We start from the raw sequence: 24,308 nt of genomic DNA on the forward strand, positions 1-24,308 counted from the left end.
AGGCACATCTGTGGCTTTTATTATTCTTTGTCCAAAGAGGCCTAACTTTCCACTGTCTTTATTATAATTCACCTACTTTATTACAACTCACCTGCATTCCCCACCCCTTTTGTTTACTGAGACTCAATAGAATTTTCCTAAAATCCTCTTTTGTTACTACCTATTAACCAGCTGATTTTAACAGCTCATTTAATAGCCCTTCTCTATTGCCATTTTAGTCCTCTTGCATCACGTTTTTTAATTCCATTCTTAAAAAAAAAAAAGCAGCAATATTAAAAAGTATTTGGAAGTTACACTGTCCTGTGTTTTATTTCAATGGTTATCATTGCTAAATAAAAATTCCATATGAAGAGGGAGCTTCTGCTCCAAAGGCAGTGTGTTATTGTTGTACTTCTAAAAGCATTTGACATGACCATAGGATGAGCACAGTAAGTTTGGGCATAGGTAGAGAAGAAACATTAACCCCTTGTCACCCTAAGTGGCATACTTGCAAGAATTGACATTCTCCCTTTAGCACGTTCATAGTAGAGCTAAAAATGTCACTAATTAGCTCAGCTTTTTTTCTTCAAGTAACTGAAAGAACTAAGCAAAAATACAGAATGCCTACAAGAGCATTTCTTCATATAGGAACAGGAAAACAGCACAAACTGCCCCCCCCCCCACCCCACCCCTCCCCAAGTCACATCTCCAGACAAGTTCCTCTACTTCACAGAGTTCACATCTAATTTTTGCTGGCAAATCAACAACAAACTTCTGCCCTTCTACGGTAATTCACTTGACTTTTTGCCAGTAAGTCAAAGCATTTTTCCCCCAAAAGAAAACACTTTGCCACCATCATTTACTACTCCCCCTTAAAATTCTTTTAGCACAACATTACAGGCATACTTTTGACATACTGTGCTTTTGGAAAGCAGCATTCTCTAGAGCAGTCAGACAATAAAAGGTTTACTGTTCTAAAAACATGGCTACTGACTAAGAACAGACAGGCATCAACAAGAACTTGAAGATAAATGTTCATTTCTTTTCTTTATAATCATAAAATATTTTACTGTCTATAGGTACAAGCCTGGATAAACAGAGTCATTTGGGCTTGTAACTCCTAGCACCACAACATTTTTTAATACATCAGCATTTCAAAGTTCTTTTGACTTAGACCTACAAACAGAAAACTAGAAAAATTTTATAACACTTTTTCATGCTAGACTTCTTCTTATCTTCTTGCCTCAAACTAAATATTCCTTTAAAAGGCAGGGTTAAATTCTGCCTACATCAAACATTCTTGCAGATGATTGACATCAACAAAAAATAGGACCCATGTTATTATTAAAAAGTAAAATTTTAACAGCCCTATAGCTATGGTTAATACCAGACTAATTTTTACCATCCTTTGCTTTTAATGACACTTTGCCGCATAGATACTTTGCAAAATGACATCTGCAAAAGAGTAATGAAGATGGGATTTTGTAGAAAATGCAGTTTGGCAGAACATTACAACAAACATGGCAAGCATTAAGTAGTGATCAACCCTGTGTTTAATATTTCCATAATAATATGAAGGAAATGAAGATAAGGTCTGTTAGTGCGTGACTCAAAACTAAGGGGTGGATTTTAAGACAGAGAAGACTAAACTTGATTATCAGAATATCTCAGTGATAGAAAAATGTGTGTTCACAGATCTCCTCAGCATCTCCAAGGACGACAAAGCAGAGATACTCCAGTAATATTAAGGAGAAATTACAAGACTCAAAAGCTGTTTCCCATTTGTGACTTGGATTCTGTAGTTTGTGTCTGATCAAAAGGGTGTTCTCCCACAGGGTGCTGTGCAGTGTTCCCAATCCCACATGACCCTCAGATCCTGCCTAACAGTGACTGCTACGAGGCAGCTCCTGGGCTGCAGCTTAGCCCTTCGGCACAAGCTCGTGTGTAAACACCAGGGTTTACAGCTAATTTAATAGTTTGGGTTCAGAGAGCCCATGGAGAAAGTTAATCCACTGCACTTGAAGAATGAGCTGGCCTAATGTCCCCTGTCACAGAGTTCCTCAGATTTCTCCCTGCCTCCATGGACTTCCATTGCTGGCTTCAGCAGCACAACTGTAGATTTCACCTGCCAGAGCACAGCTAGGTCTTAGCCCCAGACTGGCCAGCTGTGTTTAAACAAAAGAACTCAAATGAGAGCTAAGAGTGTAAACCAAAAGACCTTGGACTTAAATTGCTTCCTTCACTTTCCTACCCCCCCTTCCCAATAAACTACGGCAGTTTAAAACAGGTTGATAAGGAAGCCAGGGTCACAAGTGGGAAGAATATTTCTTTGATGAAGATGGGGTCACCCACCTGAATTGTCAGACAATTCTACACTGTCTCTTTGCTGCCCAAATAAGAAGACTGAAACCAAAGAACAGGCTGAAACCCATTGCCCAGGGAGAAGTATAGGTGTCATTACACTTTGATACTGATATTTACCTTGCTCAGACAGCGCTAGAAGAAAAAAGACATGTAGAGGAGAAGCAGTGAGGGGAATGGTAATGTCATGAATAGCAAGCTCTATAATGAGCTCATGCCCCTTCTGTTTGTGAAAGAGATTAGCACTTTCTGAACAAGGAACAGGCAAAGATAAGATTAAATAACCTCCAGCTCTTCATTAGCTCATGCATTAAAGTGTCACAGTGCTGAAACTGGAGATTTTGGAAGTGTTCATTATTAGTGCTCAGCTGATACAACTGAAAAGAGAGGATGACTGTGTGATACTACAAGTGTTTGTTTTTTTTCTTTTTTTCCTCAATTGCTATAATTTTCTTGTATAATACTTGTCTGATATAAATACTGAATGGATAAAGGACATATATTTTGGGTTTGTATTTCAAATTTAGTTGAAGAGGCCTGAGATATGGGCTGTGGAAAAGTCTTTAATCCAAACATCTGAAATAAGGGTCATGTTTTGAGTGCTAGAGGACCCCAAAAAGTTTACAATATGCTTATGAAAATACCAAAATAATTTTTAAAAAGTTCTACATTCATCTGTGAGATATTTGTTTTTGAATAAATTAAACCAGCTGGTAAAATCTACTAAACTGTGGCTAGGTGTTTATCTTTTGAAGGGGAAGAAATCTGCCCTTGCGAACAAACACTGAAATTTTATTTTAGCCTCGGCCACCCACAGTGTGTTTACTCATCACACACAGAGACTTGCTGTAAAATAAGGAGGAGGATAATTCTGACTTAATTTTCAGGGTTTAATACTATGCATGAGTGATAAAATTAAATTTAGACTCCGAGTAAATATGCAGGGGTTCAAGCACACCAGTTAGCTTGATTTCACAACCAGGCAAACAAGCAACAAAAGAAATCTAAAGAGGTCTAATATAATATCACAGGAAAGAGAGAACTCTGTAAGTCAGAGTATAGATGCATTTCACAGAAATCCAACAGCTACCTATGTGGTTATAGCTCTAAACCTCCATGATTCTATCTCTGTTTAATCAAGTACATACAGGGCTGACTGGAAATTGGAAGGGAATGGGCTACCCTCTTTATCCTGGTTATTGATTCCATCCAGCAGGGAGCTGCTGTGAGGTTGCTGCAGAGATGTGCTGATAACAAAAGATAAAAATTTCTCTCCAAGTTCTGCAGATGTTAGACATTCTTCCTGGGAAAATTCTAAGGCCATCTGAGGACACAAATTCAGATTCTTGACTAGCTAGAGGCAAAACTCTGATGCTTCAGCGTTGAAATAGAAGGCAGAGCTCAGTCAAGGCTCCTCAGTACAGTAAGCAAAGTCAAATTTTTTTGTCCAGGCTTTTCTCAGACATGCACACACACACATACACACTTCTCTCACCCCACAAAGAGGAAGAGAAACTGCAGGGATTGATGACAGGATGAGGTGGTTATGGATGATGAAAGGAGCTGAGAGGAGCCCAGGTGAGCTCTGAAGTCACCAGCAAGATGTGCAAGGGAGCTCTGAGTGAGAGCAAAGTCTTCAAATCTTCATCCAGGCAGGTGCTGCTTTCCCTGCTTCCATTCCCCATCTATTCAGCCACAAGCTTCCCAGCTCCTGTCCACTTCTCTACCACAAACAACAGACCCTACCCTCACCACTTCACACTGCACCTAGTCAATCCCCCATACTAAGGAACTGACTTTATTCCTGTGCCTCAGGAGCTGCAGGAGGAAAAGGGACAAGCAGAAGAAGACAGAACAGGCCCAGCCCATTTGTGCTGCTGAGACAAAGTTTGGCACAAAGCAATTCTCCCTCACTGACAGAGCAGTGCTGTATAGAAAGAGCAGGGGTAATTAGCTTAATAAATTGTACCTTATTTTACTTAGAGCTGACCTTGGGTTTCCCTGCAAGAGGGGGCAGACAAAGGATTTGTAGTCAAAACCCTCAAGGTACCACAGCCCTTCCTTGGCTAGCAAGTTCCCCTTGCTCAGTGCTTGTTAAACACTTACAGGTTTGTTTTCTAAATTAAAATCTAATCAGAGCTTGGCAGGTGGATAACATGACACTAATAGAAGCCTTTCACTCAAGGTTACACAGAAAAGATTATGCATAGAAATCAAATTGAAACTTTTTCTACATTAAAAAGACAAAACCAATGACAATTCTTTGTCAATATGAGAATGACTGTGAACTTCCATGAACTCCAAAATTCAGAGATGAAGTATGAAATTTACAGCAGCCATAGTGTTGAAGGACTAAGAAAATAACTAAACACAGGAAGAGCACATGCTTTGTTTATCTGAAATGCTCCAAATTCCACACATTTCAGATTAGAAGCAATTTGTATTTTTTTTTAATAACAAAGTAGCTAAGTAGGCACAGGAACACATGGAAAGTAGTTTACATTGTATTACTGGATTTGGATTACTGCAGGGAAAAATCACAGAACCCACTGGAGGGGATCCTTCAGTGACAACTGTTGGAGTAAGAGAAATCAGCATAAGAACAGCTTCAAGAGCTCTTGGAACTTTGTTTTCAAGCATATTTTTATACTAATGAGCACCACACATATTGCAGACAGCTGACTAAATAAACAATTTTTAAAAAAGACCATCAAGATTATCTATTCTAGCCAGTGCCCGGGTGTAGGCAGCCTGGCTGACTAAAGCAGGGGAGATAAGTATCAGTGAGTTATGCAAAATGCCATTACAGCAGGCCAGGAGCAAACAGGCAAAGCACTGGGAGGAGCAGAGCTCAATATAGCGTGCAATGACTGTAAGCTTCAGTGCCCACATACTAAACTTTCTGTACTGTAATGGTCTGATAAATTCATTTTGACCCAGAGACCAGAGATAAATTGTCTTAGCAATACAAACAAACAGCTAAGCAATTAGGGCAAAGTTTTTTGAGAAGGTGGTGATAACATCTAGAAGCATTGTTGGGCAGGGGAAAAAGCAGCCCTGGAGATAGGGCGTTTAATCTGGAGTAAAAGAGAGAGTATAATGGCTTCTCCAAATTGCAGAGCACTAAAAGAAAAAGCAGACAAGCAACTGGCACTGGTATTTGTCTGGCATCTATTTCAGTGTATCCAACCTGAAAAGCAACTTCCATTGTCCCATTTGGAGTTCATCAAGTTTGGCCTATAAAAAGATTTAACATGTGCAGCTGTGAAAGTGTCAGAGCTGAGAAATCCATGAGGAACCATCAGGTTTTATAGAGTTGCCATCATTTAAATTTCCTGGAAGTAACTTATTAAAATAGAGTTTTCAAGCACAGAGATTAATGCAGTGGTCAAATGAACAAAGCAGCAATTTCATCTGCCAGTTTTCACATATCAGCCCTATTTAGGCGCAGACATATGTTAGTTACATTGGCTGCAACAATTCCATTACCTCCCAGGAAAAGAAATAGGAGTAATTAATATTTAACCCAAATTGTGTGTTGATTTATCAATGAGTATTTCAGCATTACTTTAAATCCATGCAACTAAATATGGCATAATATATATATGTATATATAAATGAGTGAAATTTCAGGTCTAGAATACATTCCTTCAGTTTTGGTAGGGCTACCCAAGAAAATAGCCTCAAATTAACTTCTGTTGTGAACATCTTGTACACAATAAAAGAGTTTTAATAGAGATACCTGCTCATTGCAAAGCATCTAAATTTTATTTTAGACAAAAAGAAATATGGAGAAGATACATACACATTGTACTTTTACTGCAGCTGAATGACCAGTGGTCTCAGTGTTCACTGAAGAATGAGAATTGGTAATGTTTTTAAACACACAATGAAGATGCAAATGGCATTTGCTTTACTAAAGAACCTCTTTTTCCCTTGTAAGATTTTTCTTTAAAGTGTATTTTAGGAAAAAATAATTTTAAAAAATCAGTAAGACACAAACATACATGAGAAGTATTTTTAGAGCTGCCATAAACAATCCATAGCCTTAACTCCATTCCATAGAACAGAAGCAGCTCCAGTAACTCAGCCATGTCATGTGAATTCCAATATCCCTTAATGCAGTGAAAGCAAGTGTGTCTTGCTTCATTGGGTACTATGTTGCACTATACAAAAGTCTATAAAAGCCACCTGAATGAAATGAACAATTATTTATATTTCAATAAGGAAAGGAACTTGACCAGTAAATATAGAAGAAGACTGTCTAGAGATTGGCAAATAAGGCAAGACTGCAGCACCCCTTGATAAACACCAAATTAACACTTAAAAAAACATAGAAAAAAATCTTCCTTCTTTTATTTTAGGCTAAGTGGACAGTCTACCTGCTACCTGGGTAGAAATACAGTCATAACTCCAAATTATGGAGTTTCTTTGTTTAAACTCCACTGTGAAACATCATCACCAAATGATGCCATTTCAATTTATGATCAATGTACCACATTATTTTGAAAGTCTCAAAGTAGATTTTCATAATATTGGCAATGATTAAATACTAAAGAAATCACCCATGAATTGTATTTTCTAACTACACAGATGTTCCTGACATCTGTAATAAAATTTTATTTCCTATTTTTTTGTCCTCAATGCACCCATCACAACTTCTCACTTAACCACAGTGAGCTCTCTTAACTTTCACTTACAGTTTCTAAATTTTTTTTTCCTGCTTGATTCTGCCTCAGAAATTATATCTGTAGGAGCAGCATGTTAGATAGGCATGTCACCTCTTCAGAAAGTAGGCTGTAAGGATTAAAAGTGACTCTCTCTAGTGGAAGGCAGCATTCTGGCTTGCAGGGCTGCTGTCCATGTTCAGAAGGACAGCAGGGTAACACTTTGCAAATATTAAGGTAAAATTAAAGCTTCCTGCCTTAGAAAGAATGATAGGTTTTTATCTCAGCTCTCTCCTCCACAAGTTCTAGCCAAAAAGAAAATGATGTCTTCATGCCTTTGAGATTTTCTCCATCCTTTTTTGACCCTAAGTGCTTCTACAGTCCCTGTTATGCAGGGATGGGCTTTTGGTTGGTGAGAGAGAGGGGCTGCCTCGGTCACAGGAGCAGCCCAGGGAAGCAGCCATGGAAGGAAAGGGAAGGACAACTGGTATAAACAATTTCTAAAGTACTTTTTGTGTTGTATGCTGCCAACACAAAACACACCCTGTGGCTTATGGATGAAGCTCAACCACCTGAGCAATGACCTGAATGTTTAGGCTGCAGACACCATGGATTCCTATCCCTGCTTCTCCTTTGCCTCAGCATATTTTACACAGACAGTGAACACAACCAAGTGCCTATGACTAGAACAGGCACAGGCATAGTTCAGCCACATTTAATCTCACATTTAATCTCACAGGAGAAGTGCTAAAACTCTGCAAAACCACCAGATCAGGGGTACCAGCAAACATGTGCTTGGTGATTTCTATAGAAGGGACAGAGTCACACTTCTCTGTGCAGTGCAACCACTACACCTTTCCCACCAAGGTTTTTTATCCTCCCCTCCCCAAAACACAGGTGCCACATGTGGCACACTTTTATTTTGCTGGGCATGGACAGGTTGGGGTGGTCTGATACAAAGGGTTGTACTGTCTTCTTCAGCAAACAACACTCTGTCATGTTATGTTTTTCCAAACTTCCATCACAGCTGCACATAGAGGAACTCATGATATTGTCATGTGTCATGGAGCTTGGAAATTACAATTGAGTTGTTATGATAATAATTAACTAAAACCTTGACAAATTCTGACATCCAAACAAAGCCTTGATAATGTGATTCCTCCTTCCCTGGCTTTCTCCTCACAGTACAGACAAGAGACCAGGAATCCAATCCAGCTCCTTGCACCCCTTTCAATAACAAATGTTAGAGTTGCCTTTTTTCTATTTTCTGACTTGCTACTGAGATAAATAATTTCTGTGTAAAGTAGAGCCTGTGTAAAGGGGAGTCTTTAATTTTATCTGGAAACAGATGCATTCTTTGTAAACTATTTTCTTGACAGATATTAGCAGTCATACATCCCAGAGTCACTTCACACCCCTGCCATTATTCACACTGCAAAATTCTGTGAAATTATTAGAAAACTCATTAAGGAAAAAAAAATCAATTCTAGAAAATGTTTTGTAGAAACTTCTGTTTCCAAAGCAACTTTTTATGTCACACTTTTCGATCAGATCTGAAAATGTTGCTACACAGAGCAGCAATATGCATGATAATATGCATTCAGTTATATTTTGACAGCCTTCAGTGGGCTGTTACAATAGTCTGTTTTCCAGGAAAGAAAGTCTAACCACCACACCAAGCTGAGCCTTTGGGGGCTGGTTAAATTGCTCATTAAACTGATGTTTAAGTATAGTAGGTTTTTTCTTAGCGTGGCAAATTGCCAATTTAACATTGGGGAAATTCAAATGCAGATAAATTAAGTTTATAAGTAAGCTTGCTGAAATGACAAATAGGATTTGGAAAGCTGAAACAGGAGTTTCTGTTTCTCCTGTGTTATAGGGCAGTGCCCTCCACTGGCCAAATGTTCTCACTTTTGGAATAAAAGAGCAAAAATTCACCGTGACTCCAGAATAAAACCTCAAAAATATCTCCAAACCCCTTCAAAATCAGTGTCAAATTCTTATAAAAGGTTACTGCATAATGCCATCAATTTTTACTAGTGCCAGCCTTGCTTTCATATTACATGGTAATAAAAATACTTTGGGTGCTGAAATAAATCCCAAGGCAGCCCTTTTAAAGAGTTCCAAATTAGAAGTGACAAGACAAAAATGGGTAGTGCTAAAAAGTGTAATTTAACACATGACCATGTAGTGGTAAAAAGCATAGAACCAGATTAGCAATTACTACTGTCTGTCAAATTTTCACTATTTTACCTCATTTTTTTTTCTAGTCAGAACTGACAGATGCTTGCAAAAATCCCTCTTTGAAGCAATTTATAATGTTTTTGAGTTTCATGCTGGGGACAGAACCTGTGTTCAATGTACATGAGAGTGGGAATTAGTAAGTGTCAAAAGCCAACAGACAAGGAGAAACCTGGAAACAAGATGGATATAGATATATACCCTCCACTCATGGTACTGTGGGTTACCCCAGGAACACTACTTTAATGTTAGTAATAAAAGTGCTTAGTAATAAAAGTGTTATTAACGAGTTTATAGTCAATTCAATTATCCTACACAAGATCACTATCCAATTACTGGATTATATTACATATTATGGATATATGATATATGATATATGATATTCAGTGGGATAGAGTTGCTGGTGAGAAGGTGAACTGTTTCTTTAACAAGATTAAAAGCAATAAGCTGTAGGAAGAAGTTATGATAAAACTACAAAGATAAATGGAACTGGCAGATAAAACAAAACCACAGAAAGACTGAAAATATGCTTGGTGTTACAAGTTGTAGTCTTAGATTTTCACAGAGACAAGGACAAAAAATATTCTTAAGACCCTGATCAATCTGTCACTACCATCTACATATAGTGGAAGGCTGAAAGTCAGAAGATGGGTTTAACATCCCTTTTTTGAAGGGCTTAACAATGATAATTTTCTTTGATAACACCTCATGAAAGCTTTAAGGCCTAGCATAAGTTTTACCATTTGTCCCCTTCATTTTGTATAAAATTTCTGTCTTAGTGGGCAATGAAGGAAATTAGTCATATTTCATATCTGCCAATCATATTATAACCTATTTCCTCTAGAGAAAAAAAAAAGCAAAACAACAACCAAAAAAAAAAAAAAAAACCACCACAAAACCAACATATTTCCTAAACTTGTTTTTAAAAAGAAAAGCTAAAATTCTAAGACTAACCATGAAGTAGCCTCCTTTGAATACAAATTTGATTTTCCACCCCAGGACACAGCAGTGCTCAGGGTACACCCCAGCCTCTGCAGAACCCAGCTCTGGTGAGGTGGGGGGCAGCTTTGCTCTGTTCTTCCAGGCAGCCTGCAGCAAGCACGAACACCAGTGAAGATAACCCAACCCCTTGGCTTCACTAAGCCTCAGTCCTCACAGAAGGTCCTGCTCACAGCTGGAGATTAATTTGGGATGCTCTTTTTGCATCAGGCTTCACCGGTGATGACACAGAATAAGGCATTCAGTCGCCCTTATCCTCGGGGTCTCAGTTTTCCCCCGTTAAAAAAGGTTTCTTTTACATCCATTGCCTCACCTCAGGTCTATCTTTTCCCCCCACCTCAGTGCGGGGGAAAGATTGTTTAATAAATACATTTTAATGCTGGGTTTTTCTGCTAATGCTTTTGTAGGAGAAACTCCCTTGTACAATATAAGAGCCAGTTTTGTGCTATGAGCTTGAAATAAAAAAAAAAAAAAAAAAACAACTGGAGGAGGTGGGAACAGTGGATATCAGGTTGCTTCCACATTCAGGTCTGTGCTTCTGTTACGTTAAAGACCTCAAAGTGAAGCAGTGAGCCATTTTCACAGCCACAGCACACTCCCCTCACACAAAGGAATGCACCTTCATGCTTTCTAAACCTCTGCACAGAACTGGTTTAGCCAGGATTGGATTAAACCCAAGGCTCCTGAGCACAGCTTGACTCTGCTGTGGACAGAGCCTCAGAAAGAGCAACTGCTGGTCTCACTCTTAGCCCATGAGAAGTGATTAAGCCCCACTTTCCCTGTGGGGAACAGGTGGAGCTCTGAGCTCCCTGGCAGCCAGTTCCAGCTGAGGAGTTACTGCTCAGCTGTCCCTTGAGGGCAGACCTTTGTCACTGTGTTTGCATCTCCCCTGCCAGAGGTTTCCTGCACTGCCCTGCTCCTCGCCAGGGACCAGCTGACATTCACTCCTCCGTGACCCCAGCAAGCCACAAAATGCACACTCAACCACAGCTGCTTAACCACGCTGACAGAGAGAATTTGTAACTTTTGCTTTTCCTTGCAGTGGAAAGAGCTTTAGACACCACAACTTTAAACCACAGAGGTCTGAAAAACAAAAACAGGATGTCTGCCTCTAAAGCTGCTGCTGGGTATATTTTTCCTGAGACTGTGCTATCTCGGACCAGGTTGGTGTAATCTTTCAGTGCAGTCTATTGGCCAAATTCTCTTACCTGATGGAAGGTTAAACTCTGGTGTGAATGACAGAAAATGTTGTTATGGCCAAGGGTTCATATCATCACAATAAAAACAGAACCAGCTGGAGATAAAAAAAGAATTAAAATACTAAGTCTAAAAGTTATTGCGTTCTCCTTTACTCTTGCAAATCTCCAGTGATTCACTGATGGAGTCTCTTTCTGACTGTTCATTAGAGAATTTGAAATATTAGATGAGTAATTATGTCAGGCAGTGAGACAGTCCAAACATTTCTTGCTAAAGATAGAACTACTCATCAACTGACTGAAATTAATATATTTATTTAATCCATCAGAATTGATTAATCTCTAACAACACCATTTTTATTCAGCTCTGGACACTTCAGAAGAAGCCATTATAAACCAACAGAGCTCTACTCAGGTCAGCAGCACATGGGATTTTTGGTCCTTGAGGAAATGGGCCAAAAATACTCAGCAAGAACTTCAGGCAGCCACAGAGCTATAAACTGAATGTGATGCTTTTGTCCCCTGGCTCAGGAGTAGTTCACATTTGTGCAGAGATCACCAGAAACAAACATCATTAAGGGATCCAAAGCAGATGTGTTTCTACAGAAAGGTCTCTCAAGCTCCATTTTCCAGCTTGCTGCCTGATTTTATTGACAGCTTCTACCAGGGCAGTTTAGCTTCTCCAGGCTTGCATGGACCACTTACATCAGAATTCCACTGGTGAATGCATCCACCACTGAGACCTGGGCAGTGCTGCAACACATTGAACTGGTTTGCCTTCAGTCAGATATCACCTTAAGCAATAATATCAGCAGTTTTCAAGCAGCCTGGTGCTTCCTTGGCACAACTCACCTGAGTTACTGTGACGTGAATCTGCAGATTGATGCGACAGAGGTTTGTCCAAGGCAACAAGGCTTAAGGGTAGGAAATCTGTTTTCCTGGGATATCATTTGCCCTTCCCACACAATGGAGGGAATTTGCAAAAGAGTGTGGCCTAAAGCAAAGCTTATGTCATCAGAGAGCATCTCTGCTGTCATCCATCCAGCAGAGCAGACTTGATGAGCATCTATTGTTCACATTACAGAAAACAACCCTCAAGACATTACAGTTGTAGACCTGGCACCATGTTTAATAGTCAACATAGGAAGCTGAAAAATGACCAGTTACAGACTTTGAAATAAAGGTTTACTGCAGGATTGATTTTGTAGTTTAAAACACTTGCTGAAGACAAACAAAACTTTAGCTTTTGGCAGCTCCACAAAGTCAAACTTGAGTTCACAAAGTGCCTCACATGAAACTGTCATCACTGTGGGATCCTGGCATGAACTGATATGTGAAAGTCAAGTTTTCACTTATTTTGCAAATTGGGGAGGCTCTCTGTGTGTTCATATATGCATACACACACACTCTCTTTTGGCTTAATTTTACTCTTGAAAGTGTATTTGTCTAATCATTGACAGCTTTTATGACCTAGGATGAAGATTTGTTGGCCTAATTAAGAGAAAAGCAGAAGCTATGCTGTTTTGGAAAGCTTACACACTAAAGCAAGTGCAGCAAACACCAAGACTTACCTGCTTACACTTCTGCCAAAAGACAAGATAAATAACTACAATGAGTGTATCTAATATTGATGTGTGTATCAGGCAAATACAGTGTTAATATCTTACTGTTTGCATTGGAATTGGGAGTGTAAACCTGGATCCATAAATACAGCACGCTCTGTGCTTCTCTCAAAAAGTTCACATTTTGAAGAAGGAGACACTACACATTTCTGCTCAAGAATCAGGACAACTCTAAAATGAATGCATCCTCCTAGGTAAAAATGCAGACAGAGAAAATGAGATGACCAGCAACAGAGGTGGCAAGTGCTTTGCACAATTTAGAAGCAGAAAACTAGATGGAATGATGTTTTGGCTTTGTTCTTACATGGCACCTTTATAGCTATAATTTCTGGCCTTATGTTTTCTATACATTTGAAGTTTCTTACTACTATTAATAAGCTAGAATTTATACATATGGCTTTTATTGTGGGACTTAGAATGCAAAAATCCTTAATTTAGCAATTTCGTTTGCAAGATCATTCTGTTTCTATGTACCTGACATCCACATCAAGAGGAATTCATGATTTCATAGTATATTACTTTAAACAGTGTAGCACAGTACTTAAAATCTCTTCATATTTTAATTTCTTTTTTCATTCATGCATTTGATTATCTTTCTGCTGCTCCTTATTTCCCCACAAGGGAGAAATGCATTTAAAGACCAATAGAAGTTAAAAGTTTGCAGCTACAGTTGTAGCTGCACGATACTAGGTAAGTTATAATACCACCATTTTTCATGCACTAAACAGTAGAAATAAGATTAGAACTGAGGGATTTTTCCCCTCAAATGCAAAACTCTTTGCTTGCACTGTGCTGAATAAAAAGAAGAAGACCGATTTGATAGAACAATTTAGAATTCTCTGATTTGAAAGCAAGGTCAGTATGACATGCTGGGGAAATACAAGGACCAGGATATCCCATATGAAAGCACAGTCCAGTTACTATAGATGTAGCAGACACATCATCTGTATGAGTTCCCTGGACAGAAAGTAAATATAGGATGTGAAAGAAATTCATCCTAAACACCATTGTGGATATTTTTCCCTATCTGAAGGCAAGCAACTTTTTTTTTTCTTTTTCTTTTATCTTTTTAACCTCAGATATTTACACTTTATTTCCAGTGACAAGCCCAGATGTTCTCCTGCAAGGGTGATCTCAGGTGAGTTTTTCACCAACATTACCATAACATCCAAACATCAGCTAGACCTTCATGAGCCTGCTAACTCAGGAGGTCTCCTTGCCAGCATTATTTGCACTGGTTTCTGATGGGAGATAAAACACTGCTATGGCACCTGGATGCTCTGGTCCATCTAGGCCTTCCTCTGTGTTTTAATGCTTTGGTTTACATTTGAAATTTACTCCAGAATCCCCATGCACAAAACAGGACATGTGTATTACATGACAAAAGTATGAAGGTTACTCAAGATCCTGACAAAGCACAATTGTCCTGCATGATTATTTTGTTTATTTCCAGAAATATTTGCTAAGCCAAGTAAAAGCAACGACTCAACAATTGCAGTGAACTCCCTGATGGGGATTTTCTGTCCTGGACAATAACTTCACTTTCATATTTGTGGAACATCATTTCCTTAAAAGTGTGCCTGCTTATAAAAATATTACATGAGGTAGCCTTTCTATTTTTAGGCTGTATCTATAAATACTATTTCATTTAGGTGTCCAATAAATTCATATTAGGACTGCTTTAGAGCTTAATCTGATGAGGCAGTCTACAAGTATAAAACTGTCTGTAAAGCTCACAGTTCTCAGGAATTGTGTCAGCTGCCTTATAAAAGTGGGAAAACAAAGAGACCAAGACTGCAAGCCACCCACCACAGAGCAGTGCTGCTTTTCCAAGCATCTGGCTACTTCCACCAAACTTTAGGCTAAACTAGGAAATGTTCACATTTAGTTCAACAAGATCAAACCCACAATCACTTCAAGTGTAGCCAACCAGCAAAAGCATAACTCTTACTCAGTGACAGGTGTCCCTCATTATTAATGAGCATTTAAGTGATCAGTTAAGGAGTTGCTGCTCACTCACTGGGCCACATTGGATTCTGCTGGCAGCAGGGACTCCTCGGGTACCAGGTCGATGTCATCAGTAAAGCTGCTGGCCCGTGACATGCCTGGGGTGTGCCCTTCCAAGCGTCTTCTCACTGCACAAATGATGCAAAGAGATCATAATACATTAGGGAGACCAATCTACACGGCACATACATGGTTCAAACACAAGGAACCTCTTTCAGGAAAGGTTTGTCTTCTTGAGGGCTGTCTCCCATGAACAGAAATTTACCACCTCTGCAATATTGATGTGGGCAGGACAATACAAGCTATCAGATTTCCATTTCCTCACTCAACACCATTTGATATGTATGCTTTAATACCTTCAAAACTATTATTTCAAATGCTATTATCATACAAACAGAATACTTGAAACCAAAGTGCTCTCTGGTCACTATCAACTGAATGGAACTTGTGTACTTAACTCCCTAAAATTAAGTTACCCCATAAAATAATTTGGGTCACATCTCAGAGGTTGCCTCCCTGCTTCCCCTCTGCCCTCCCTTGCTTTCATGGTCAGATCTATGGACAGAACCATTTTTGCCATTTTGGTTGCAGACTAGATTTATCTCAAAAGTATTAAGAGAAAAAAAGAGCTGCTCACAGAAGTTCTGCTCTAATATATCAAGATAAAGCACAAATCACAGCTCTGAGGCTCATCATATTTGGGTGGTGAGATTATGAGAGTCTCTACTACTCTCAGAGCCACTTGACTCAATTCAAAGTATTAGTTTTGGAAAGTATTAAAGCTATCACCAGTGACTAATTGTTTTATCCATGCAACGTTAATAAAAGTTGTTTAATATTGATTTCCCTCTATGCTTTTAGAACTCAGTCATTTTACATGTTTCTGCTTTAAAATATTAACACATGAATAATGTGTTCTGGTCCCTAAATGAATGCTAATGGTAAATGCATGTAATACATGGTATTTTCTAAATATTTTCCGTCCTTTAAGTGACTGTCAGAATTGTGAGCAGTTATTTTCTTATTCAAAACACTCTTTCTGGAACCAACTCAGTTTTTGAAGTTAACTCACTTTCCTTGAACTTCCAAAACTCATTTAGAAACCAATGTTCAGTCATAAATCAAAATTCCCAAAAATCACACTGAAAGGAACAATTTCTTTTTTAATGTCAAGAAGCCATAAGATCCTGAGCAATAAAGTAATTCATAATAATCATTCATGATAGTGCTTTCACTTTGAGGAAATGTGGAGCATTATGATACATTCAACACATGGCAGTGATGTTTTCCAGAAATAAAACTCAAAGTTGCAAGGCCCAGATACTACAGACGGTAGTTTGTAGCAGCTGCAGCTCAAGCCAGAACAACTCTGTCTTCCCTCTCTATATTTATTTTTTGTAAGATTTCCTTGTCCAAACTGACTTTATGGGAATTAATGCTCAACATTTGATGCTGCAGAGTATTAAGCAGGGGAGGCAAGGAAATATGAAGAGGGAAAAGAAGAGGAGCCATCCCTCCCTTCCATGTGTTACTACTTAGAGTATGAAGAAGCTGTACTGCTTTCATCATAAAATATACAATATTTTATGAGCATGAAAAGTTGGAAGCAGCAAATTGAAAATACAGGATAGTATCAAGCACACTACAACAAAACACACTACAACAAATTCCAGTGATGCCACAAACCCAAGGATCCAGTAACAGAGCAACTGATTAAATCAAACAGCAAAAAGAAAGTTAAGTTTCATATACTGTCACACTACAACATGAAATAACTCACACAAGCAGGCTAGATGTAAAAGCAAAGAAAAAGAACCAAAAAAGCAAACTTTATTTTCTGACTCCACTATATATAGAATAGCAAAAGTGACAGTGGATTGGAGGGTGAAATTACCACCTCCCCAACCACACTGGTCAAACCAACAGTCCATCAATTCTCTCCACCCACAAAGAAGAATGCAAAACAATCATTGTTTATAAGAACAGTGTGAGAAAATTCAGTAGAAATATGTAAACAACAGAAGGCATAAGAAACTTTTAGAAGAACTTTAAAACTCTCAAAAGAACAGGGTGACAATATACTTTTAATTTCTAAAATGGTGAAGTCATAAAATAAACACATCAAAACATAACCCAGAGGTATTTTTTTGTAATGCTGTTTGGCTTTATCTAACCTTAGAGTCTTTATCTGTATTCCACCAACTTCTGACTTTGTATTATGGGGAAAAGACAAGCTCCCAAATTAGGAATGCAACAGCAAACATTACTGCACTATTGTAGTCATTCCAAAACAGTCAATGCCTATCAACAGTAGGACAAAATAACAAGAAAGATGTTGCACTATCCTCTTCTCAGATAAAGAAGGTGAAAAAAAAGCAGGTTTCTGTTCCTTCAGTGCCACTGTCTCCTCATCACTTTCAGGTCAGAAGCTGTTAAAACCCTCTCTCTCATAACGCCAGGCTGCTCTACTCAGTACCATCAATACACAGAAGACAAACATATGATTTAATTTCATATGTAAGGCTGCATCTTGACAGAAAATCCCTGGGATAACCACACTTCCTTTATCTGCAGGGATGAACAGCCTGTGAGATCACACTGCTATGTCTTGTCTACTTTCCTGTGTCAGGAACTTGTATCACCTCACCAAAAATACTGCATTTGTAAAGCTGCATAGGGGCAAACTGTTTGGAACTGAGACATCTCCACTTTCCTCAGAAGAATAAAGGAAAGCCCAGAGGCTTGGAAGTGTCTGACACCTCAACACCAGGCTGCTTTTAAAAACCTCTTCAACTTGCTTTTAGTATCATTCATCTCATCAGGCAAATGGCATTCGAGCTCCTCTGAGGAGTCACATTGGAATAATACAGTAAAACATAATTAGCATGAACGGAGTAATTTCTTTACCAAAATTATAAGAGCTTTTCTTCATTGCTGTGTGAAGCTACTGTAGTGTCAAGAGTGTACTCAGTACTACTCCAAATAAAGATATTTTTACTTTAGTTTTATGCAAAACTGTTACAAATCTGAGCATCTGAAGCTGTGATTTTACATCCTTACCACACACTCAAATGTAAGTCATCTGCAAATGTCACATACTCACATTGTCCCATACACAACTCTTAGAGATGCAAGTACAGTTTAAAAAAAGCTCAGGCTACTTTCTGTACCTATTTTTAGGCAGCTAAATTTATCGTCATCATTCAAGATGTGGCTGATTTAAATTTAGGGCAATGTACAAGAATTGCATTTTGCCCCCAAAACACCTGCAGAATCACACCAAAATTAATTAAGCAGTGGTTTACAAGGAGAACAGAAATAAAAGAACATCTGAAAAGGTGAATTGAGGAATAAGAATAAATTTGAATTTGCAGCAGACACGTTGCTAACTTCATGGAAAAAGTGCTGAGCACTCTTCCTGCTGTAGTTACAGATTGGGCTGCAAGTGTTTTAGATAAACTTCAACATCTGTTTTCCTATGCATCTGATTTGAAACAATCAGCACTTAAAATGCACTAATGCTGCCTTTATTTGTTGTACATTCTTTTGTTTAGATAAGCCTGCAGGCCAAATTACACACTGCCTTACAGCCCCTGGAATTCAATCACTCATTACAGGGCTGATGGGACAGCATGGGGATGTAAATGAATACCAAGACATTACTGAAAATCACAAGGGCATGTAGCACTGGAAAAAGGCATGTAGTGCTGGAAAACAGGCTGAGAGAAACAGTTAAACATACTCTTGAATGCACATGAGGATGTGTTATCTACCCAGCTGCCTGAACATCCTCTTCAGACCTAGCACAGAAGAAGGATGTAACACTCACCAAAAAAAAAAACCCAAAAAGCAAAATAAACCAAAACCAACCAAAAATACACACACAAAAAAACAAACAGAAAAAACTCACAAACTACAAATCAAAAAAAAAAAAAAAAAACAGCAAACTCCAAACATTTTCTACAGCATCATAAATATGTCTACTTTAGAAGACCTATTTCACAATCAACTTCTTTAAATGTAGCATATCAGCCTAAAACATCCAGCTGAAAAATCTGCAAGGAATAACTTGTAGTGTGAGCAGTATCCATTCTGCTGAAAATGTGCAATGCTTGGCAGTCTCTGACAAACAGGTTTGTGGACAAACTCAGAAAGTGGTCAGGGACCAAGTGCACAAAGAGCTGCAAGGATCATTCACAGATGGGACCTGTCAGAAGGGAACTGGAGATGAGTGGAGCCCAGGAGAGAAGGCCTGCAGTGCTGGTGCCCCTCACTATCTGTTCAAATACCCAGCTATGATCTCCACTGGGTGCAGTTCAGTCCCTTTCAGACCCAGTGAGCACAGATTTTCCTTGCCAATTTAATCTGAAAAAACTTTTTAAATGTCCATTGACTGTGCTGTGATAAAAGCTTTCCTAAAAACATGGAACTAAAGCTACCAATCTAAATATTTTTAACTTTAGTATTTCTGCTTGTATTCTACCCATGACTGTTTTTCAGTTTTCTTCATGGGAATGACTCTCAATAAAAGGGATGGGGCTTGGAGCACCCTGGGCTAGTCAAAGGTGTCCCTGCCCATGGCAGGGCTGGAACTGGATGATCTTTAAGGTCCCTTCCAATCCAAAGCACTTGGGACCTTCTAGCCTGTTCATCTGATGAAGATGGGAGGCAAAAGTTTTGTTGTAAGAAGTAGAGGCTTTAAGGGCATTTTCATAAGCATAGGAAAAGATCTGTGGCTGGCAAGAGATCCATTGACTCCCGAAATGCCATATCCTATCCCTTCTCCTTTAAGAGGGAGAAGCATCCAGGCAGTTGGACCACATAAAATTTACAGCCATGCAGTAAATATTTGAATTCTTGCCCAGCATTGACTACAAAATCATGGCTTGGCTTGGAAGGGCCCAGAACAAGGAAAACAGGCAGCCTGTAACTGAATCCTACAGCAGTTTCTCATTCTCAACCCAAATCATAGAAATCTCCCATCTCTTAAAATACAGGGTCAACTTTATTATAACATTTCCTCTCTTCTGGCTCTGTTCCTGAAGAAGAGTACTGTCTTTTTTTTTCTAATGAAAGCTTTTTCTTCAAAAGATACACAAAAAAGTGGACCTCCAAACTCATTCAAGTCTGTGTGAGTGGTGTGGAGGGTATGAGTGGGAAAGGTCTGGCAAAGAAGTTGGAAAACACATTTTCCTCATTGGCTGGGGAAGGGAAGCATCAGAGATACCCAGAGAGTGAATTTCACAGTAGATATATTAATTGCTAATAAATTGTAGATATATTAATTAATAGCTATTAAATTATGCCTCATGGCTGCAGCAGGAGGATTATGACAACAGGAAAAACACAGAAATGAGCTGCTTTTCATGATCTCCTGAGGCCCAAACACTGCCACAGCTGGTCCAGGAGGGATGGGACCAGGACACCTTTGGGAAAGCATCTAACTGGACAAGTTGTATTCAAATGATGCCAAGAGAGCAAAGTTTTTCAATATTCTACAGCAAACTATTTTGAAAAATATTTCTTTATTCTCTTAAGACTTAGCCTGTTTCTTTTGCTTATCTGACACTATCCTTGAGCCCATAAGTACTTTTAACATGTTTGTGCGCTGGAGATACCATCTACACCTCGTGAATATGTTCAGAGATCAGCTGCCCAAGACCAAATTCAAGTCACCAATACTGATGCATTTAACTTTTTAAGGCTGGAAATACTTGACTGTTCATTCAGTTATTCTGAAGAATGAAATATACATCAATAACAGTGAAGAAAAATAAGACAAAAATAGCTTTCAAAGTGATCCTTCTTCACTGCTCATCTTTTTTTCCTTTTTTTTTTTTTTTAAAGGACAAGCAGAACTTGACCTTAAACTGAAACAATTCATAGTCAGTGAAATGCAATTTGGCAGCTTGTTAGTTCTGCAGGGAGAGCTCTTAACACATACAAACTCCTAGAATTACACACAGGGAATGTATCATGTAATATAAATATATAGAGTTACATTCCATTATGGGATTCAGAACTGCCATTATAGTAAAAGTGTTTATTTTAACAAGGAAGTACACTTTTAGTCTAGCTATTAAAGAAAATAAACCAGTCTGAAAACATTTTTATTTTTCATGACTGTTAATGGTCAAAGCACACAAACTGCAGTGAGAGTAAAACCAGAAACATCTTCTGAATTGTTGTCAATGTTTTGACTCACAAGAACACAAAACCCAATTACTGTAATTACAATGAAATATGCCGCAATTATTTGCTGATCTTATGCAGTTTTTGCCCTCCCACAATTGAATTATTGTAGAACAATTTCTCTATTTACTGGTGTTAATCATGAATTCAATACAGACAATATTGCTACCAACCTGCCTGCTTCATACTGAAAAAAAATCTGTAAATTAAAGTAAATCTTAATAGTAGAGGAGCTAATTTCCATGTTTGTCCTTTAAGCTCAAAACAAGTTCAAGAAAATAATCCACAGCTGTTGACTTCACTAAATGAAAATTATTCCTAACTAAAGCTTCAGCTGTTATTTCATACATTCCAGGTATAAAGAAACATTTTATGGGAGTATTCCCTACTTCAAATATATTTGCTCCAAATACTTATTTTTAAATCTTGAATGTGAGGATATTTTAGGTAGGGCAGCAATTTGAGTAAGAGTTCAAGTTACAACTGTTAAAAAGAAAATTCAAAGTAGTCATTGTTATGTGTACCCAATGCTATAAAGATGTTGACTGACAGATCTTCAGATCATAGCATTCAAACTGAAACATCTTATAAGCACAAACCCCCCTTACAATAAGTTATCTTCCTAGAAATACTGCAAATTAACTGATCACATTTTATTTAAAAATTCATGGGGTCTTCAATTCTGTACTTCAGGGCTCAGTTGGGATGTGCATCCTTCATTAATACCACATTCCCATTTCCTCATGCTGCTTATTCAGAACTTCCATTAGGAAATATTTATAATTAAAAAGCTTTAAAAGTAGTCTAAAGAAACAGTTAAGCTTTTGCTGCTACCATAAAAATGCAAATGTTTTGAAACTCAGATTCTGAGAAGACCCAGAATAATTACATCTTCTATACTCCCAATAGTAACCAAAAAATGTATATGACAAGTAAATGGTGATATTTAAAACACAACCCTGAGGTGGAACACATCCTCAGTCAGAGACCTGAAGTCTCTCTTTACTGATGACATTGTGGAGATACATTTGAATGTACCCTGCACCTTTTGGGACTGAGGGTGCCCTCTGGCAGCAGGCCATGGCTTTTCTGTGACAGAGATGTCAGGAGACAAAGCCCTTCTCTCCCTCCTCCGAGGGACCTGCATAAAGAGGGTGGAGAAGTTCACTGTCAAACACACCCTGCCTTTGTCAGTGTGAGTGCCCCTCTGTCCCCATCAAGAGCACCTGCAGGAGACACAGAATGTTCCTTCTGAGGAGATGGGTAAGGAAGCCCTGAGAAACAGAAAAGTCCTGCTGGTGCTGAGACTGCTGAATACAAGTCAATGAAGCACAGACTGGCTGTAGATTCTGACAGTCCCAGAGAAAAATCTGGATGAATGCTGACTTTCAGGAGTGACTTGACTGAGATCAGCATCTTCAGGGAAAGGAGATACTGTACAAATTACAACAGATGCGTGTTTTCTTACCTCTATCAGCCCCATTACAAGGCTTTGGTTTCATCCAAGCTTTTTTAAACCACATTACTGAAGACTGAGACACAAAATCATCTTTGCTATGTGTGAAAGTAACGTGGCCCAATTCGCATTCTTAGTGCTATTAATCTTAGTATTTATCACACATATAATTCTTATTTTTATATAAACACACCATTACAGAAATTGAACCCTAACAAAGCCATCAGGGGAAAACCCAGCTTCATGATACCATCTTGATTTCCAACCAAACATTCTAATTTTAACAATAAAAAAAGTGTCATTTGGTTTCTAATCCATCCATCCAAATCCATTTGTTTTCTGACCAACATCTAAAACTAATTGTTTCAGACACATTGCCAAGATGACAGAAGTTGCAAGTGTTTCTAGGACAATCTGCTTTGTGTCACTGACCAACCAAAGACACTCTGCTATTTGTTGGCAGGCAAACCCTTGCAGAATATTCCCTTCCACTTTCTGTGGCATTAAAGATTCAGATACCACTCAGTGTCATAATTGGGGTGGAGAATCCAAGCAATGAGTTCCAGGCTCCATCTTGTCCTATAATATCTACTACAATCATATCAAAACTGGAATAAAAGTCTCTCTAGAATAACTTCATTAGAGGACTTGGATATTTTTCTTTTTAGATTGTAAAAGTTCACAGAAAATTGTTAAGTTGCTGTTTTAAGTAAACCAACAAATCCATTTGTGTCTGAAATATGAGATTGCTCAAGACTGACCTTCTGTTTGCCCAGCATAATGAATACTTAAGACTTCTCAAGTGTCCATTCAGTAGTGACTTGAAATAACCATTTCACTTCATCTATTAAATGTGGACAAAATTATAATTCATTACAGATGCACATCCATCTTTTTTGGTAGGTGTATTCAGAGGGCAGTGGGGTACCATGCCCACCCAGATGCAGAGTACAAGCCATCCCAGGAGGGTATGTACCACTGCTGAGACAGAAAAAACCCCAGCTGGGCTGGCCTAATATCAGATAACAACAGACCAGGACAAAGAACTGTTTCATGCACTGCCTTGTCTCCAGCTGAGGTGAAGAGCAGATGCTCAAGGACAGGACAAACAGTGCTGGCTTCAGACAGAACTTCCTATGGGCTGCACTTTCCAGGACTGAGGTGGTATGCAAGGATTCTTGTTGGGGCTTCTGACACAATAAATTTGTTCACATGGCGTTCAGAAAACATCACAATTTATTTACACTGATTTAGTGCAGATCTGAATGCTCACTTGCCCAGTGAGTGACCTCCCACACTGTTAATATTGCTGCAGGGATAAAAACTGCAACACTAGTGAAGCAGCATGTTACAGCTCTAGAAAGGTAGGATCTAAGCAAAATTAATTTCATTCAAATAGCTCTCAGAGAAAGGTGTTACAGACTCTGAAAATAGCAAAGGCACAGCCCAAGAGGTAAATTACTGCTCTGGGGTATTATATAATTATTATATATTTATATATTATTTATATAATTTATATAATAATATTTATATATTATTATATATTCTATATTTATATAATTATTATAATTATATAAATTACTACTGC

The 24,308-nt window shown here is 38.5% G+C and overlaps 1 protein-coding gene across 5 annotated transcripts in view; it reads right to left on the reverse strand.

The window, feature by feature from the left end:
• Positions 1-24,308, reverse strand: part of LOC137474798 (potassium voltage-gated channel subfamily KQT member 1-like) — a 407,224-nt gene that overhangs the window by 321,872 nt on the left and 61,044 nt on the right. For all 5 annotated transcript variants that reach the window (XR_010999499.1, XM_068191686.1, XM_068191688.1 and 2 more), the window contains exon 11: positions 15,086-15,200. Coding sequence is in view for 4 of the 5 variants with exons in the window: in XM_068191686.1 (XP_068047787.1) it covers positions 15,086-15,200 (115 nt within the window). In the remaining variant the exon portion in view is untranslated. The remainder of the gene's footprint in view (positions 1-15,085; positions 15,201-24,308) is intronic.

Source organism: Anomalospiza imberbis, chromosome 5 (genome assembly GCF_031753505.1).
Source record: "Anomalospiza imberbis isolate Cuckoo-Finch-1a 21T00152 chromosome 5, ASM3175350v1, whole genome shotgun sequence".
NCBI lineage: Eukaryota > Metazoa > Chordata > Aves > Passeriformes > Viduidae > Anomalospiza > Anomalospiza imberbis.